At 41.5% G+C, this 19,721-nt stretch overlaps 1 protein-coding gene across 1 annotated transcript; it reads right to left on the bottom strand.

The window, feature by feature from the left end:
- Positions 1–697: 697 nt before the first annotated feature.
- On the bottom strand, positions 698–19,397 carry RP2 (RP2 activator of ARL3 GTPase). The gene is made up of 5 exons (XM_065646356.1): positions 19,201–19,397; positions 9,552–10,217; positions 7,779–7,893; positions 6,533–6,618; positions 698–3,344 (listed from the first exon to the last, which is right to left on the bottom strand). Exons 1-5 carry the CDS (start codon positions 19,348–19,350, stop codon positions 3,261–3,263), a joined length of 1,101 nt encoding a protein of 366 aa, XP_065502428.1. The 5' UTR covers positions 19,351–19,397; the 3' UTR covers positions 698–3,260.
- Between the last annotated feature and the right edge of the window lie 324 nt (positions 19,398–19,721).

Below are 19,721 nucleotides of genomic sequence, written 5' to 3'. Positions count from 1 at the left end.
AAAATACTGATACACTACTTCATGTTCTCAGCAAACATTTACACTTCATGAAAGTTACTCTATACCATCTTAGTTGGAAGATTCTCATTTCTGACCAGTTTAAAGCTGATTTTGGAAATTTATTAAATGTTCACCTGTTTTCAGGAGGTTTTACCCCATTTTCAGATGTTAAATGGGATATTCAAAGGAATTGCTTTCTGAATGAACAATTCGACTAGTATAACCACCACAAGGTTTTTGCTGTGAGTACATCACTAGCATGCATCTAGTACCCGAAGAGGTAAGCACAGTTAAAACCCACAAAACTTTTACAAGTTAAAAACCAAAAAGCAGTAACCACATGCACACACAGATCACGGAGAAGTTCTTTAACAATCTCCATCCAGGAATCTCTGTACTTGTATCTCTAGAGCTTGATATAACAATACCTTCTTCCAAATTTTACTAGGAAAACTGCAGTGTAAAGTTAATAATATCCTCTGTGACTCTGGGGAAAGATTCCTGCTGTCAGAAATTCACCTCTTTTGGAGGATGGATGAATGCATAGTTAATGCTTATCCTCAATTAGTTGTGAGTTTCTATTGAAGTCCTTGTTTAAACATGGAATTCAGTTTTTATACTTAAGATAATGTAATTATGTTTTGTAATATTTTATCATTTTAAAAAGTCTTCCAGATTTTGGATTTTCAACGTTTATTACGAATTACATTCACAGTGCAACACAAATTACATAAAAAGCTATACAACTAACATACAAAGACTACATGAAGCACGTACCATTCTGTAACACATACAATACCTGATGCTTAGGCTAGAAGTGTTCTTAACACCTATTAGCAAGAAATTGAAGTCAAAAGATAAATAATTGGATTGAAAAACTCCTTCATTATTTAGATTTTTTTAATTAAACCTCTTTATGTTGGTAAGCAGTCTATCAATGTAAAAAAAAAAAAAAAAAACCCACAACAAAAAAACCCCACAACACTGCTCTTTCCTAGTGAGTAGAAAAGTTTTTCTGTTGTTTCAAGCCTAGATTAATTTTCAACTACTTATCCTGTCCTCCAGAAAAAGTAATCACAAAAATCAATTTAGCACTTTGTTTCCAAAGCAGGTTGATGATACAAAAATAAACTATAAACACACGAATAATCATGTGTCAGCATATAAGTTTGGAAATAATATATGTAGAAGTTTAGAAACCAAGATGCTCCGATATATGCACTATTCAGATAAATTACACAGTGACAGTCCTGAAGTGCATTCATTATACAATTTTAATGTACTGTCCATACCAGAAAAAATACATTTGCTGTATGTGTCTAGAATAATTCCTGCAAATGTTCATTGATGACTTGCACTAGTACTTCGGAGACCCATCTAAGATTTTTAGCTGTTTTCACATCCTCTCCTCACACAGATATATACATATATCTATATAGATATATAGATATATATAAACATCCTGGCTGGCTAAGTGCAAATAAGTCATAATTTCCACTACCAGTCATATTCTGGTGGTAGTTTGATTTTATTTCACTTTGTCAAATAAAAACATTTCCAAAAAGTGACTCTTTTCTTACCTTCGGTACACTAATGGTTTAGTGACTTGAGGAGATATTCTTCCCTATTTAATCTGTGCATAACTTTAACGAGAGGTCCTAAGAACATATTCTTGTTACATAGTTTAAACTAAGGGCAAGCATTTGCCTAGTAGCAACAAAATGACAGCTCAGAACATCTCTCAGGCATGACAGTTATAAATTTCAGGAGAACAGATTCTTTCATGTGCTAATTCTAAAAAACTATAAAGAGATGGTTTTTTAGTCACCCACTTAAGGAGTTCCAGAGCTGTGAAACTGATGAGTCAAGACTCATTTTCAGTTCGGATGCACAAGATCTTCCCTTTTGACAGATGACCATAAAGAGGAAATGACTGGTTTAGCACCTCAACACAGCCCCAGTCCATTCAATGGATTGTAAAGGCTACATAAACTGGCAAGCCACAATTTTAATTAAGAAATTTGGTTTTGTGCATCTGCACACACAGGCTGTTCAAGTACTACAGAGGGCTCGTAAACCTGGAAATAAGCTTTGTGGTCACGTAGAAAAATAAGTAAGGATGTAACATGCACAAATAAATCAATAATGTATTTAATATCCATACAGATCTGCATTCTAATATGCACTATATAACAAATAAGCATCCTTACTGATCACTATTCAAATGTACCTCCCAAAATGCTAGTAGCACTTCTTTGATCCATTTTTAGAATTAATCCAAAACAAACCCTACAACAGTGTGTAGTACTTTACGGCCAAATTTTCAGTATTACTACTGAGTGTAAAACCCTTCTCCTGGGGTCTAGTAAGGAAGAGCTTTTTTAATACCACCAGAGCCCTTGTCTGGCTGCTGGATGTCCCTTCTAGCAAACAACGGTGCCCGAGACTTATTGCTCCGAGTTCAAGGGAATCTCACATATATCCCATACATGACTTGGGAATATAGGAGGCATCTGTATCACCAGCGACACTGAGTGGACCTTAGAGCATCTTTAGCAGAGCACTGATGCTCAGAATTCACCTCGAACCAGAAGAGCCTGGTAAGCGCTCACTTACCAGAATGCTGTTGTGACAACTCTCAGCTTAAATGCTGCTACAAACAACTTTATTCAAAAAAGATGCTGAAGCAGAATAAGCCAGATGTGCATTTTACAAGTCACGCACTGCTTCTGAAGGCGTGCCCTAAGGAGAATTCATTTCAGACAAGGCTTTCAGAAAAAGCCAACAACTACAGTTTCCTCCCTGGCCCCCAGTGAAGACAAATTTGCATGTGGGAAAGTTTTGAACTGCAAGTTTCACATAAATGCACCTTCTAAACAATGTGTCTGAGTTAAAGATAACAATTACTACTGCATCAAATTTGGATCAGCATTGCACTTTTCAAATATGCATTACAATTAGATGTTGACAAGAAATATTCAAGTGCCAATAGAAGTTAAGAAATCACTGTAAAAAGTTAGTAGAAAACTTCCATTGTTTCTGGAGCTGAATGACAAGTTTCAAACACAACACACATGGAGAACTATGCCATTTACTCCAGTTCAGGTAATATGGTATTAAAATCACCAACAGCTTTATAAAAAGGGATATATGATAAATACAAAACCAAATGACAAAACCTCTCATACTACTGCAATATTCACGCCAACTGACATCCAAGTGCCGAGACAAACCGTACGCAAACACCTTCTTCTTAAACTTCACATTCCCATCTGCATGTCAGCAAAGTTGTAGAAATTTTCTACATCTTGAGACGCTGATGCTTTGCTCTCCGATACAAAAACCTGTTTTATTAAACAAGAAAATAGTTATGCATCATTAATAAAGAAGTCCAAGTAGTCTTTGCTCATTTGCAGCCAGTAACGGTTATTTTTATTCTTGCATTTCATGAGAGGCACAACACTGTTGGTTTCCACTGTCTGACAGAACAGTCCTAGAATCCTGAGCCCTGATGTACCCTTTGTTACTGTCACCTGTTCCTGGCAGACATGCTCGCTGCAGTAACCCTGGCCTTCCACTGATGAGAATAAAAAGTTTTTCATTTGATTATTCAAGGGTCACAGCCTCAGCTAGCATCCATTTAGATGTATTTTGCTTAGTAAAGTCAAACTCTGTCCAGGAGAGGCAGGGGAAACAAACACGAAAACCCCTTATACTACCATTAAGCTTTCCTTTAACAGAAAGGCAGAACCTGTAAGAAAGTCTCCCTTGCACTATATTTCCTTCAAAAAATGTAATCATCTTTTAAAAATAATTTTGATTAAATTTGCATTTTGCAAAACTGATCAACACATTTGAAAGTCCAAGCTCTAGGACAGTCATCTTCTAAAGCTTTCAGCAAATGAACTACAAATGCCTTAGGCAATGCCCAAATAGTTCAGTGTAACAGTGTTGCGGCTATTCATCAACCTCAACATGCAAGTGATGGCCTCAATCAAAAACTTGAGGTCCATCTTATATTTTCTGTACCTGAAGAGGAAACCATCACTGTCTCAGCACAGCCGACTGAGCTGTCCTGAAGTGCACTGGGGTTGTAGGAACGGGTTATTCCAGATGACTCCGCTCCTACAGTCACCACTGCTCTGCTTCAGCTCAGAACACCATGTGAATGTAAACCACGACAGTTCCTTGAATTGGTTTACTTAAACTACGTTTTAAGATTAATATCCTGTTGTCCAGTAAATTTCCAATTAAAAAAGATAAAGATATATCATCACGAAGCAAGTAGTTTCCTAGACTGTTGCTTGGATGCAGGGTAGACTGCTTGAAGGGACTTGAGAGCATCTACCAATTATTCGACAGTTTGGTGTGACAGTGATTGGTACCACGGTCACAACAGTTGAATACCTTCTTTCAGCATCCTTCCCTACCAGGATATTACAATTTACATTTTCCAGAGTATTTTATGAGACAGAGTAACAACACTAGAAAGCACGCCAAAAAAACATAGAAGGTCACACCAGAAAGAACAGAGGTGAAGAGCACAGACATACCTACTCCACACAAATAGGAAGTCTGCTTAAGTGCACAGCATAGAGCTCTCCTTGTAACACATCGTTTCTTCTGAAGATCTCAAAAAACTCTGGTGGTGCTATTGCTGAGGAACTTTTCTACCCTTACTAGAGTATCTAGAGTTGTTTAGCAGATTTATTTCAGAAAAAAAAAAAAACTGGTGAAAATAAGGTTGTTAACAGATGAATATAACCATTTTTAACTGTAGTTTTCAAATGCAAATGTAGCCACCTGCTTAAAAGCAGATTAATCTCCCGCGAAGTCTGGCAGAATGCATGTCCTCGTAAGAGCTTTTGTCATTGTTTCTTGACCAAAGATACCTGTAATTCTTTCTGAGCACTATAACAACTCTCAAGCACACTAAGAGCGGCCACCAATGAAGTAAAACCATTTTATAGAACATTCCTGAACCTTCTGGTAGTAATAAGTCTGAAATTTGTTACTGCCTAAATTATGTCCAAACAAAGAAATACATTTTCTAAAAAAAAAAAAAAAAAAAAAAAAAAGAAAAGTATTCTCATGATATTCAGTTATCCATGCACAAACCCAGTATTTATCAGAAATTTTGGAGTTACATTTTATCTAAATAAAGACATATATTTCTCAGGAAGCCCAAAGTTGTTGTTCTTAATTGAGTGTAGCAACTATTTAATAAGTGAGATAGATTTTACTATGGAACCAGGCTGTAAACAGAAGTTTTAAACACGGATGCAGTAAGTAATTTAACATTTGGAACCAAACCCAAACACTACAGATCACCTTCAAAAACAATCCTTACTACACAGCATGAAGTGCAGTTTGAATTTTCCGGATGCATCTCAGATGAGTGCATTTATAGTGTTACAATAATAGACACTAGATATTTTAGTGAGGAAAAATATAAATTTTGTTCAAATAATTAATATCACTTCAGTCTTTGAATTGAGAAAAAGGTCTAGAAGAACCAGTGAATTACCTAGCCAGTATGAGCTTTGTTCTATACAAAAAAAATACGCTAACCACACTACAAAAAGCCACTGTAAGCTCTTCCTTAAAGAGGCCATTTTATGGTAAAATTTGCAGTGGTGACTTCTGGGTCACCAGAAAGAGTCAGTAATATCACAACACTGCCCAGACTGTAGTTCTAGTATTCTCCAGACTCAGTGAGCCAAATTAAGGCCCACTATGCATCAGATTTTTGGTGGTGCAATAGCAAACACGAAAAAAAACAAACATTAGCTGCATTTGAGATGACTTATTACAAGACGACTGTTTTCCAGAAACTGGGCAGTCTTGTTTCGAGTAACTCTGTCGAACAGAAGGGAAAGACAGCAAGGAGCACTATGTCCCAAAGACATTCCAGTTTTCTTTGAACAGCTGCTTGAAAGCAAAGGGTTTGTCACTTGCTCCTTATCAGGAATGCTCTCATTGTTTCTGGATGCTTTCTCAAAACATTGCCACCCAGAGAAATGGGGACAGCAAGCAAAGAGGAGGTGTGGTGAAAAGAAGCTACAGCAAAACAAGCTGACAGAAGAAAAAAAGAAAACTGCCTATGAAGGAAGGCATTCTGCAATATCCTACACAGTAAAAAAGTTGAAATACTCTCTTTGTCAGGGTTTAATAGACTAGGACGTCACAAAGCAGACTTCAGCATAAGACTTGGAGCAGAGCTCTCCCTACTACATTTATAGAACTTGTTTTTACTACTATGGGGAATAACAGTTTCAAGGGCAGATCTTCTATTCTTCAATAGATATGGAGATTTAGATTTAGATGGAGATTCTCTTTCCTAGGACAATTTTTCTTCTCCAACAAACAACTTGAGTTTTGAGTACGAAAAACCAAAACAAAACAGGATATTCAGATTTTACTATTCACAAACCTAAAAAAATCATTCAGTACATCAACAATACAGCTTGACCATGAAGTATCCTAGATATTCTCTAACATTTGCTGCCAATAAAGCAACACACCAGCTTACCTTGGTTCCACTAAAAACATCATTTATAGTGCTTTGACATCCGTCCACAGCACCATCTCCATTGAACTCCAAAGCGACCACCGGGCCTAGAAGACAGGTTCATGTAGAATCATCATTAGTCTTAAGCTTGCATTGAAACAGTAAATTTCTCAACCTATAGGGAATTGTGAAGCTTGCAAGAAGCATTTAATGGTTTTTGCCTGAGCAGCCATAATGCAGGATAAAGAACTAAAAACACTTAAGCACAGCTTCAAAGTAGTGTGTTATCTGAGAAGAAAATATCTGCAATTCCATGCTCATTTTTTTTTGCAGAGACTCTGGCACAATTCCAGTTTTACTTCTTGAAAGGCAGCAATTGCACAAAAATGCTGGGGAGCAGAGGGCACCATGGAAGTGAGTCAGACTATACTGCTCAAATAGTGAGCCATTGCATAGACATCTGGAGTAGGACTGAGTCATTCAGGCTTTTTTGCTTCAGTCTCAAGATAGCAAACTGCCTGATTTTTAGACTTGTTCTCACCCACTATTTGCAGATCCCCTTTCTCTGGTTTCATTCTGAACACATTATTTCTTCCCACATGGGTGCAAAATAACCCTTAAACTAGACTGTCATCTGATAAGTACAATGACTTTTGTCCTTTTCTTGCAGTGAGCATCACAGACCTCTTGTGTTACTATGAAAAAAGCTGCCTATTGCTACTAAGTTTGGGAGCGCGTACTGAGCTTTAGCATGTAACAGATGGCAAGATGTCAGTACTTCTGCGGGAACAGACAAAAACCAATTACAGTCAGATCAATAAAAAGGCTTTTGAAATACCAGTTATAAACAGGAATTTAACACTTGCCTGCTTTATACACATCTATACTGATTTGCTTACATATGTATACAGAAACACTGAATATCCAAGTGGTTGAGCAACAATGGCGACAAATTAGAAACAGTCTAAAAGCATGAGCTTGTTTTGACCACCCCAAAGAGATCTGCATGTGCCACTGCTCCTGAGCTATGTGGTTGGACCGCTAGAGGGGAGGCAGAACCACAAAATACATATGGAATAGCTCATTTCTGATGCCTTCGGGATTTTGGGCTGGTTTAAGGCCTGATGAGGCTTCCAAAACTCAGCTCAACTGGCTTTACACTACACCATTGAAACACAAGTTTCTCCTTCATTCCTCTTTCTTCTCCAGAAATCTCTAGTGACAGCTAGATTTCTACATCAAAAAGAGAAAGAAAACACAAACAGACCTTTTTCAAGCAGTGGAATGAATTCCGGTGCACGCTGCTGGAAAACTCTGTGAGCCTCCTCTGCCTTCATTGAGACTTCTTTAGTCTGTACCAGATGAAAACCTTTACCAGTCATCTGTTAACAGAGAAAGAATTCATGTTAAAAATGCTTCTAAGAGAGAGTTCAGCTCAAATATCCAGATTACCCTGGAGTAGACCCATTTTCCCCATACACATTAAGCCACAGAGCAAAGGGACCCTTTTTGCTCTTTTCAAAGACCATTTGCTTTTTCTACATTTCTGTTTATTTTCATTCCATTCATCCAGATTTTCTCCTCTGCCCTAGTGCACCTAGAGGAGTAAATGTGAATGTTTTTGTTTTATATTATGGCTCAGGGTTGTGGGTTTTTTCCCCCACTATCCCTCACAAGCTGAAACTAATGGGAGTTAAAAGCATTTCAGCATCTGGAGTCAAGCAGTTAGTTCTCATTAGTCTGCAAGGGTTCAGTCAAGCGTTAGCTCAAACTCTCATCTATCCACTGCTGAAGTTTTCCATTTTGGAAAAAAAAACTTCCAAACTTTCAAACACACACAGCTTTTTACTTCAGATCTAATACAAAACTAAAAGCATGTAGAGAAGGAGCAACTGTATTTGTACTTCCAAAGCATCCATTAATCTACAGAGCAGTAAGATTTCCACAGAATCTCACTAACTAGTCTTTTAGCATCTTCTTAAGTCTAATTTCTAAAGAACTACTAACACAGGAGAACACATCTATTATCCTCTTTACTGTAGCTATTCCTTCTGCAGGAAAAAAAACCCAAAACCCTTACGTATCTTTATCTCCCTTCACTCTAGCAGATGTTAGTAACTCAATTCCATATAAATTCAACCGGGGGCGGGGGCAGGCAGGGCATGGGAACACCCTACAGCTTTCTTTCCTTACAGTTAAAAACCCAAGGGAAGGAGTTCCATGGGTTGTTTTGTTGATCATACAACACTGGGATCAGCAACTTTTGCAGATACCTCCCAGAAGCTGTAGCTCATGGCTACTGGCGCTGCTCTGTCATCCCTGGCACTCCAGGGTGCTACAAGCAGCCAGCCACTCCCAGATTGGAGCCCCAGTTTGGAGTTTCTCCAAACTCTGCCAAGCTTGGGAGCTGCTGCCTTGCAGGGAAGGAAAAAAAAGAAAAAAAAGAAAAAAAAAAAAAGCACCAGCTACTTCAGCTATTTAAGTAATCGAAGACAGCTGACCAGCCCCGACAAACACTCACTGCCCCTTCCAGAAAAAAAAATTCCAATGCTGGGTGGCACGGGGGATACAATTTAACACATAATTTTTTTTTTTTAAAGTCTCTGTTAGTAGTGGAAAAACTTTCAGGAGAGGCTGTTTTGTTAGCTGTGACTTTCAGGGCAATATGCAAACGAGTTAATTGGCTATGCCCCTTTTGCAAGCATTGCCAATCACTTAGTCTACACCTGGCCAAGTTCATCAAATCAACTACATGTTGTCTTCAGAATGCAGCTTTCGTGTGTCATGATGGAAAAATACACTGGAACTATCAGAAGGTAGATGTGCCAGTCACAGGATGTCAGCTGTAAAACAACTGTCTGATCAGATGAGCTCCAGCCTCTTTCTCACCTTGCTTTAAGGTTTTAAACAGTGCAGTAGATAGGTATGGCTCGTACACATACAAAGCCTCTGCCTTCTCCCTTCAAGGAGCACTGAGGCTGCCCAGAGGAAAACTTCAATTAGAAATTCAAAAAGCTGAATGCAGACAAAGGTCACTTACCTCATCAATTAACTTCCTGGCATTTGCAGTTGTGTAGTCACCAGCAAAAAACACGACCAAACACGATTCATCACTGGTTTTCTGTCTCCGCCCTCGAGTTATTGGTATTATGCTCCTCATAGCATCTGTAGAAATTCTGACAGCTTTCAGCTCCTCAGAGCTGGGCAGAGGAACATAGTCTTGTACTACAGCATCCTCGGGCAAAAGGCCCCAATTATTTTCTCCTGACACAGGGGTAAAGTCATGGATGTCGCTCCATGTGTTATTGAAGATACTTAGTCCAGCATCTTTAAATTGTAAAGCAAGCTCTGGATAATAGTACTGGAAACATCCAAATTTCATACCAGTGGAGGACTCAATAATGGGCTGGGTGGCACAGCACAAGAATACCTCCAGCTTTCTGCAGTCCCGAGTGCGAAACTGTTGGCAGGCCACTATACATTTACAGTCTTTGCAGTCACGGAAAAATACGCTGCCTTTTATCGGTCCTAAAAAGATCTGGCAGTTTACGCAGTCATCAATAGTGATTGTAGCAGAATGGTCAAATATGTAGATACTACAATTCTCACAGTCCTGAATGATGAATTGTTGCCCTGCTACTTTTCCAGGCAGTCGACCCACAGTTTCGTCTTTAAGTCCGGAAAAAGTGTAATCTTTGGGGTCAACCTGAAGTAAGAAGAAGAAGAAAAAAGAACATTAAAGTCTTCACATACAGACGACATTATAATGCTAAATGTCTTACACTAATTGAGGTAGCACTGAATTGTACAGGATAACCTGACAAAAAAACTTTCCAAAGAGTGATGAAAGATCAGAAGAAGCTCTTTTAGCTAAAGTACTGGAAAGCACAGTATTAAGGTACGACAATAAATTGAAACTACACTTCTGAGATGCTCCAGGAAAAAAACCCTGACTCAGATTGCCCTCTAATAAAGAAAAAGAGCGGAGGCAAGTAATTTTCTGTGTGGACTCTAAACTGTTTCAACAAGGATAATGGTCCTGAGTATTATCGTAATAACTGTAATAAATTAATTGGCCAACATACTTAAAGATTCATAAAGCCAGAGATACAAAGTATTTCCTTTTCAAGTAGCTGCCTTGGTCATATTTTACCACACCTCAATACATTGCAAGGAAACCTTGCTGCTTTTGAGCACTATCTCCTTTATATTGTTTGCAAACCACAAAGTACTTGCTTATCTGTGCCACAGCATTATCTCCTGCTAACAACTGCCATGTTTTTGTCAGCTACATGATTGCTTTAGCTATGAGCAACAAGCAAACATGGGCAGTGCTGGTGCAGGGGGCACATTTACAGATCTCTCTGCCTCCACGCTCCAGCATCCCCCACTGGGGAGGGATGCTTGAGAGAGGCTGTGGCTTTCCCTGGGACTCTCCATTGGGAAGAAGCAACTGAAGAGCCACACAGCACCCAGAATGGTACGTGATACAAGTGGACAGCATGAATAATACAGCCCGTGCTGTCATAACCAAAGGAATCTGAGCTGGGTCATTTCTAGATATATATAAGTCTCAAGACAACGACAATTCCCAGAGTAAATTCTACTCTGCCCTCTTGTGAAAGCTTATTAAAATAGCACTTAGTAGTATAGAAGTACCTGAATTAGTCTAACACATGACCACTTCACAGACTTGCTATTTGATTATCAGACCAAGGGCCCCAAAGTTTGCTGCACCATAATCAGTGTTAATGCATTACAACAGTTTCTGTATAGCCCAATTTGTAAGAAACTCCCTCTCCTCTTCTCCAGCATTTCAAACATTCGGAGGCGATTGGGAGACCAGAAAAGGCATAAACCAGGACGGGCGAGTGCCAGACACTCACTAAACCAGCTTCCTAGGGAGTTTTTGTCCAGAACAGTTAATGGAAGCTGAGTCTCTATCAAGTGATAAAATGTACTCCTTTATACACACCATGTCTGACCTCTGGACAGGGAAGGAGGTTTGCAGCTGATGAATCTTCCAAACAAAATACAAGTTGAAACAATGAAGATGGTTTCCTAGAAATCTCCCATCAATCATATTTAATACCAATAGTGCACATCCAGGAATGTTAATTGGAAGAATTATGAATAAAATCAGAAGGCTCACATGGTAAGGGACATGGCACAGATATTCATCCACACAGTATGATTAGGATTCAAACACTCTAAGGTATTAAGTGTCATGTAATTTCACATATTTAATCCATATACAAGATATTTATACTCATATTCTATCATACTTGAGAATATAGGTGTCAAAATTGCTTTTGGACACATTCTTCCCAGGCATCTACTACAACATTTATGTATGTGTATATACATATATATATATATATGGGAGACAGCCTTGCTGCCTCCAAAACAGGGTATAGAGGAACAAGTTTACTTCTCTTAGGAAGAAGAAGTTCAAAGTTTCCAGAACTTACAGCTTTTTTGAAAATTGGCACCTAAGTGTGTCCTCCTAAATTCCTCTGCTCTGAAAAGCCTCTGATGCAGCACTAGCTCTTCCTACAAGGCAGCCTTTACAGAGATGTGTGAAACCTCAGCTTTACCTTGAGATTTTATTTAGATCTGGGTGAAAAACATCGGTCAGTCAGCTAGTGCACAGTTTACAGACGGTTTCAAATGAGAGTGCTTGAGAAAGAGTAGTAGCAGAATTTCATGGTAAAAAGTCAGCTTATTATCAGTTTCGGGAGCTCAATTTTATTTTCCTGTTGTGAATTAAGAGTTCTGCCCTGACACAACTCTTACTTCTCAGTTTGTTCACCACACTAGGGAGTTTGCCAATTTCCTTTAATTTTGCTTTGCCTTTTTCCTTTTAAAGACTGAGAGTATTTGTTGACTAACACCACTGTACAGACTGGAGAAACCGAATGAAATAGATCTAACACTCCTTTCCCCTACAGGGTTATTGCCCATGCAAGAAGGGGCTAATCCAAGACACTGTAGCAGATAGGAATGTCTCACTTCCCCTGGGTAAAAGAAACACGCCAAAGGAGCGTGAAGGCAGAACTATGATTTGAGGATGCATCCAACAGCTGTTAATATGCTCATCACAGTTTCATGCTCACCATCTCTGAAGTCTGCAGCTATCATCAACAGGTTAATATATAAAGCATCCACCTTCCTGCCCCTGACAGTCAGCACTAACTGCTGCTTAAGCTTTGTCTTGGCAATGTAGCAAAAAAGCAGGCTAGGAGAACCAAAAGCAACAGAAGAAGGTATTATAATATCTGCAGCATCACACAACCATAACCTATCTATGGTTATGGAAATCTATGTAGAGTTCTCTGCCCATTCATCTAGTGAAACTTTTGCTGTGAAGTCTTAAGCATCCGGCAAGTCAGCAAAAACCAAGTGTTTGATAACTCATCTATTTATCCTTCACATTTGGATAAAGCTTCAGAGAACTTTGTCCAAATCCACCCATCACACCCAGACAGATGCTCTACTTTCTATCCCTTAATACACTTTTAAATGTACCCGGGCTGGTATAAATCCAAATGATGATAGTATTTATAAAGGCAACTTTTAATGCTTTAATCTGAATTTAAAGAGTTTTTGGAGTAGATATGAGTTGTGCATTAACTGATACGGGCACAGCTCAAAAGTTGAAGCCTTCTAACAGAAGTGCTATGTGCAAATTCAGGAATTACTCCCATAGAGCAACCTAAACCAGATATGATGATGAAAAAGTAATCCCTGCTTACACAATATTCTCCCCCTCAGAGGTACAGAAGTCTCATCTTTGGTTATCAGCGATGACGTTGATAAGTCTGTTACAAAGGACTAGAGGACAAATTGCAAGGAGCAGGAACTTTAAAGGACAAAGGAGAGAAGCGAAGGCAAATAAAAGTTTGTCATAGTTGCTTTGAACTCTAAGAAGTTCTGCTGCAGTGAGTGCAAAGTGTATTAAGCAGCTTTCCTTCCTGCAAACACTCATCTTGCAAGAAGGTCAGATACCAGACGTGAAGGCTGCAGATGACGTACATCTCTTCAGCCACCATTATCCAGTTTACTGGCACCAAAACTAAGCCCCTCCCTTTTGGAAGAAGACTTAGAAGTACTAACCATCACGGTTTTTAGTAGTAACTGTGCCTAGAATCACCTAGAATCCCAACAGCTTCTTGAACTCTTTCTGATATGAGTTCATGTCTTAACAAGACTTTTTCACTGAGTCCATCAGGAATGGAATTTTACTCAGCAATGATATGCCACCACAAATACGAGAAGGTACTGCTGTTCTTAATGGTTCTCCCCTAGTTACCTGGGTGTAGTCTGCTGAGCAAATAATAATTTGTAAAGTCTTTCTAAAACACACTAACATCTTCTCCTTTAAATATTCTCAAAAAATCATTCCCCATCTCTTCAAATCACAACAGATTGCAGTTCAGCTATGGACTTACAGTTGATGACACACGAGCTGGCTGCTGACCCAGTGACATTAAAAGCTGCAGCTATAGGGTAGGCACACAAACTTAAGAGGCTTTACATGCTATTTTTGTCAGTAGGGAAATTAACAGAAGGAAATAAGCAAGAAAAGTGCATTCCCAAGCCTACACACTTCTGCATATTCATACTTGCACGGGTTTGGTGCCCTTAATTACTGAGTTGCAACATCCTCTGGAGACTGTTGAAGTTACCTTTGGCAGATTTCTAGATTCTTAGGCAAGAAGAAAAGGTGCAAAGAGGGCCAGTACATGCAAGCTCCAGTCACTAGCATGCAGTTTTTCATCCTGGAGCATCTCCTGCGCACCTTGACTTTAAATATGGCAAATAGAACTGTCTGAAAGCACATTTCATTCTATTCTTTTCAATCTTTCTCCTCTTCCAGAATGCCCATAATAGCATAAAACAGTCATTCTCATACTTTTCTGATTGGGCAAACCATTGCCAAATACTGCAGATAGGAAAAAAGGAAGAAGAAAGGAAGCTACTACATGCCTACATCTGACTTAACCGGAAATATTGTTTAATATGAACCTACTGACTGTTTCTCAGTTGATAGACTAGTTTTCAGAAATACAGTGATAGTTCTTCTGGTGCACTGGGAAGCATAAGGGAGGTGCACTGGATTTAAATACAAAATATTTCATTGTTTAGTTAGAGAGAAAAAAGTTATTTTATTTATATTCCAAAATAAAATATGAAGTCGCTATCTAAATGAGATCTAGATAGTTCAAAATGCCCACATCAGCTCAGACCATTCTAGCAGAATCCTCAAACGTAAGGTAACTAACAAAAGACTACCTACGATTTATGTAGAAAGTTAAACCTCTGAGTTTTTTGTAAACTGTTTGAATATGGCCGTCACAGCCCAATATAGCAACGATAGCTGTGTGTTTCCTACCAACTAAAGCAGTTAAGTTGCAAGGCAACTGACATAAAACAAAACCTTACTTGTTCCTTCTAAAAGGAAAAATCATCCGGGAAGGAAATTCCCTCTAAGCTTTAAATGCCATTGCGATAGTAACTAATATAATTCTACTTCTTTGAAGATGAGACAACAGCAAGACAGACAATGCAGGTTTTTGCATTTCTTCTGCAGAGAAGGTGACAGCATGTGGGTATATTTGCCATCACAAGACACCAAACCCCAGTTCCTGTCTATACGTGCCCATCTTCAGTTACTGCTGTAGCTATCACTCTTGTCATGCATGTAAGCAATGTTAGTCACAAGGAAAGTAGTAAGGTAGGAGAGGAAAAGGGAGATCAGGAGCAGAAATAACGTCTTACATTCCAGGTAGAAACCTTGCTGAATGTGGCTGAGGAGGGCTGAGCACCACCAAGTTCCTCTCCCACTCTTGGTCAGAAGGGGACTATCGTGACAGCCCAACAACATCAACACATAACAAGTCCCCAGGATGCGGTGTGATAAGAACAGACTCTGTAAAGAACTGTGCTCTACTTATTCACAGAACCACAGAATGTTAGGGATTGGAAGGGACCCCGAAAGATCATCTGTCCAATCCCCCTGCCGGAGCAGGAACACCTAGGTGAGGTTACACAGGAAGGCGTCCAGGCAGGTTTTGAATGTCTCCAGAGAAAGAGACTCCACAACCTCCCTGGGCAGCCTGTTCCAGTGCTCCGTCACCCTGACTGAGAAGACGTTTCTTCTCAAATTTAAATGGAACCTCCTGTGTTCCAGTTTATGCCCATTGCCCCTTGTCTTATCATTGGCTTTCACAGAGAAGAGCTTGGCTCCATCCTCGTGACACTCACCCTTTACATATTTATAAACATTACTGAGGTCACCCCTCAGTCTCCTCTTCTCCAAGCTAAAGAGACCCAGCTCCCTCAGCCTTTCCTCATAAGGGAGATGCTCCACTCCCTTAATCATCTTCGTGGCTCTGCACTGGACTCTCTCAAGCTGGGCTAAGAACTCCAGAGCAGCAAGAAACTGAATACTCTGCCTTTTTCCTTCTGTTTTCAAGATAAGCTGATCCTTTGATTCTTCTGCTGCACCACAAGTCATGTCCATACAGTTCTCTGAACCTAAGGGTCAGCAAGCATTACAGAGATCCCAGACGACTTACAATGCAATCTGAATTTGATTAATTTTTTGTGTACCTTAAAACCACAGACTTCTGTCCTCACTTAAATGAGGTTACATAGAAAGCTAAAAAGGCCCATCAAATTCATATGCTTTCCTTAATATCGATTCAACTATCCGCATCTTATAATATTTTATATTTAGAGTTTTCTACCACATGGTCCATTTTTGGAACTACTATATGGTCACTACAATATCATCATGTTACTCTTTGGCTAGGTCTACACTAGCAGACTGTACCAATTACTCATCTTTTGCCACAGGAACATAATTAAGATAGACTACACTAGCAATGCTGTCCTTCAGAAGCAGAAGAAATAGTTTCGCTGGAGGAACTCCTCAGGTTCAGAGCTTCTTCCAGCACAGCTGTCAGCTAGCAGTCACCTCTCTTCACATCCCCAATTAGACAAGCGTGCACACGAGTGTGCCTACATTTCTCTGCCTACAGTGAGAGTGTCAGCATGGCACTAGTTTACAGGAAGAGAGCTGGAGTGTCTGAGCAGCAAGGCTTACCCACCTGTGAGAACATACAGAGGACAGCTTACAAGAATAGCAGACAGTTGCCAAACCTGATTGCGGGACTCCACGATATAACCAGAACTGCATCACTGAGTAGGAGAGGCTACAATGAGAAACACACTCCAACCCAAATGGTGCGTCGATACACCATTAAAAGTAACAGGAAGTAAAAATTAACAGACCACTAGCACATCTGTTGATAAAGTTGAGGTATTCTGGGTTCAGAATACAATTCAATGCACTTGATGAACAAAAAGGAGCCTTGATGCTGCAAGTTATCCGACTGACTTCAATCTAACTTTGTGTACAAACACAAACTGTGAAATGAAGAAGTATATGTGATGCATCAGAAATAAGAAAGCAACAGAGAACAGAATAAAGTATCACAGGCAATACTTAAAGCTACTACATTAACATTGACTTAGTATCATTTAATATAAACTGGCATCAACAAGTTTAGTGCTCTAAGTGCTCAGTATTCCTTTACCTTAGACCAGGTGTCTCAGTACTGCTTTCCTGGTTTAACATACTAAGTGTATGCCCAAAAGCCCAATGAAAGAGCAAAAGAAACGGGTTTAAATATCACAAAGCTGTTCAGTACAGAATCAGCTGCACAGTACAGAATCAAGCAGCTAATTTGACGGCTTCTGCAGTTCAGCAGCACAGCCAAAACTCATTGATTCTTCTGGTTTCTAAGAGTCTTTTATAGAAAAGGAGGAAGTTGTTGCACATGCAATATATTACATGCTTTTTTTTCTCCTCTCCAGAGAGATGGATTGTTGGTGCTGTGATAGCCTCATTTGTTAGCTTGAACCTACTTCCAGCATGTTAACAGTCATCTCTGCAGCAACAAGGCTGGCTGTTCTCTGAATCAAATGTTTCTATGTCCTGACTTTCCTCCTTTTAGTTCTAGAAGTTAGTGCTGTATCAGCAGATTGGATAAAAAGTCTCGTATCAGTTGAGCTTTAGCTGATGAATTTGCTGTAAAATTAAATATTATTTCAAATGCTCATTTAGTAATTTACTTTTGCACAGAGGTAAAATTTGTTCTGCTGCTCTAAAATATGTTTTGCTACAGCCTTCTCCCTGCGAGAATAGTCTCTGTACAAGTAACAGGCTGCCCTTCTCTTTCCAACCCTACACTGCAAATATCCACTAGCAAGTCAAGTAACAAGCCCCACACAGATCAACCATCTTTATCCTCAAGGAACTGATTCCTCCGGGCCATGCACATGCTCTCTAGCTCATCTCCATCCGAGCTTCTTTTAATCTACTTGGAAGACTTAAGGGACACCCTAGAGCAGCAGTGTCACACTCATTTTCCCTGGGGGCCACATCAGCCTCGCGGTTGCCTTTAAAGACTGTAGTCCTAAAAATTACATTCGGCCCTTTGAGGACAACCACGAGGCTGATGTGGCCCCTGGTGAAAATGAGTCTGACACCCTTGGATCACCTAGCCAAGTTTAAAAAAAACAAGCAAGCTAAGTATTCAAATAAGTTCACGCATTTTCTTTTCTATACTTGCAAAATATGGCCTAAAGGTTTAGGGATTTTGCCTGTTAAAACCACATCAATTAAGTTCATGGCCTGCCCCATTTTCTCCTTCCCCCACCCAAAGGCAGCTGGAGAGGAGACCTAGCAGGGCTATGACGTCATGACGTATTTAGGAAGCGAAACTCGAAACGAGGGTGGGAATATATTTAATCCAGCACTTAAGCGCCTTCCTGCTTGAGACTTGGCGATCGCCTTCAACGTATGAGGAAACAGCACTGGGAAGGATTTGTCTTCATCTGTCATTCAGGGACTGATCAGATGGGTTCTAGTTCCTCTAGTTTGTTTGTTTTAAATAAACACACACCCAAAAACCAGAACCTAAACAAACAAAACAAACAAAATACAACAACCTAAAGAGCCAAGCAGGAAGAATAACCGACAGTTTATAAGAATTACGGACAGCCGGGACACAAAGCACGAGTTTTGTGCCGCCCCTGAGCACCCGGGCGCGGGTACTCGGGCTCCCCCAGCACACGCAGCTCCCCGGCCGCCCGCTAACTGCCGTGACAGGGCTTCGCTCCGCTGAAACACGCACCCACGGGACTCCGAGCTGCGCCCGAAATCCCGAGGGGGAGACAGACACGAACCCGCCACCCGTGGGGGCCGCCCCGGCCCCGCCACCCCACCGACACCGCCGGGGCCGCCCTCTCCCCATGCGCGATTCGGGACTGCCTGGTAAAATCCTGAGGCTAAACGTTTTTTTTCTTTTTTTTTTTTCCCTCAAAATAAACGCACTGAAGCGCTCGGACCGAACCGTAACAGCGGTACCGGGGGAGGCGAGCGACCGGCCGGGGCTTCCCCGCCCGGCCCCGGTGCCCCAGCCGCCGCCCGGCACAGCGGCCCCGCCGCGGCCACAGCCCCGCAAAGCCCCGGCGGCAGGAGAGGGCGAGAGGGCGAGGGGCTGCCCCCCAAGTCACCCGGTACCCCCCCCCCCCCCCCCACACACACACACACACCCCCCAGCCAGTCCCGGCGGCGCCCGCCCGCGGCCGGTGCGGAACAGCGGCCGGGGCGTTACCTTGGCTCGCTGGTCCCAGCTGTACTGCGGTGCCTTCTCCTCAACGCCCGCCGCGTCCTGGCCGGCTCCCGCCTGCTGCTGCTGCTGCTGCTGCTGCTGCTGCTGGCCGCCCTGAGCCGGCTTCCTGCGGCGGGAGAAGAAGCAGCCCATGGCCCCAGCTCCGCCGCCGCCCGGCCGGCCCGCGGGGAGAGGCCGGCAGCCCGGGAGCGGGAGCGGGAGCGGGCGCCAGCGCAGCGCCTCACCGCCCCGCCCGCTTCCGCTTTCCCCCCGTCTCCCGTAGCGACCAGCGACACTTCCCCGTCCCGCTCCCCGCGGCCCCGGGGCGGGGCCCGGCCCGGCAGAGGCCCAGCAGGAGGCGGGGCGGAGCCGCAGGGCTGAGGGGAAGCGCGAATACGCGTTTTTTTCGGTGGCCGCCGCCTCTTCCACAACCCCGCAGGAGCGGGCCCCGGGCTGCCCCGCCACACGGGGCGCGACCTCCCCCCCCCAGCTGCGGACATGGTGACTGCTCGTGAACCAGCAGC

This window comes from Caloenas nicobarica, chromosome 1, assembly GCF_036013445.1.
Source record: "Caloenas nicobarica isolate bCalNic1 chromosome 1, bCalNic1.hap1, whole genome shotgun sequence".
Classification (NCBI taxonomy): Eukaryota; Metazoa; Chordata; class Aves; order Columbiformes; family Columbidae; genus Caloenas; species Caloenas nicobarica.
This window is presented reverse-complemented; position numbering and strand designations above follow the sequence as displayed.

Coding starts and splice junctions, on each gene's coding strand:
- RP2 (XM_065646356.1), bottom strand. CDS start 19,350: ATGGGCTGCTTCTTCTCCCGCCGCAGGAAGCCGGCTCAGGGCGGCCAG. Junction 7,894..9,551: donor CCAGGAAGTTAATTGATGAG/GTAAGTGACCTT, acceptor CTCTGTTAACAG/ATGACTGGTAAAGGTTTTCA. Junction 3,345..6,532: donor ATGTTTTTAGTGGAACCAAG/GTAAGCTGGTGT, acceptor TTAATAAAACAG/GTTTTTGTATCGGAGAGCAA.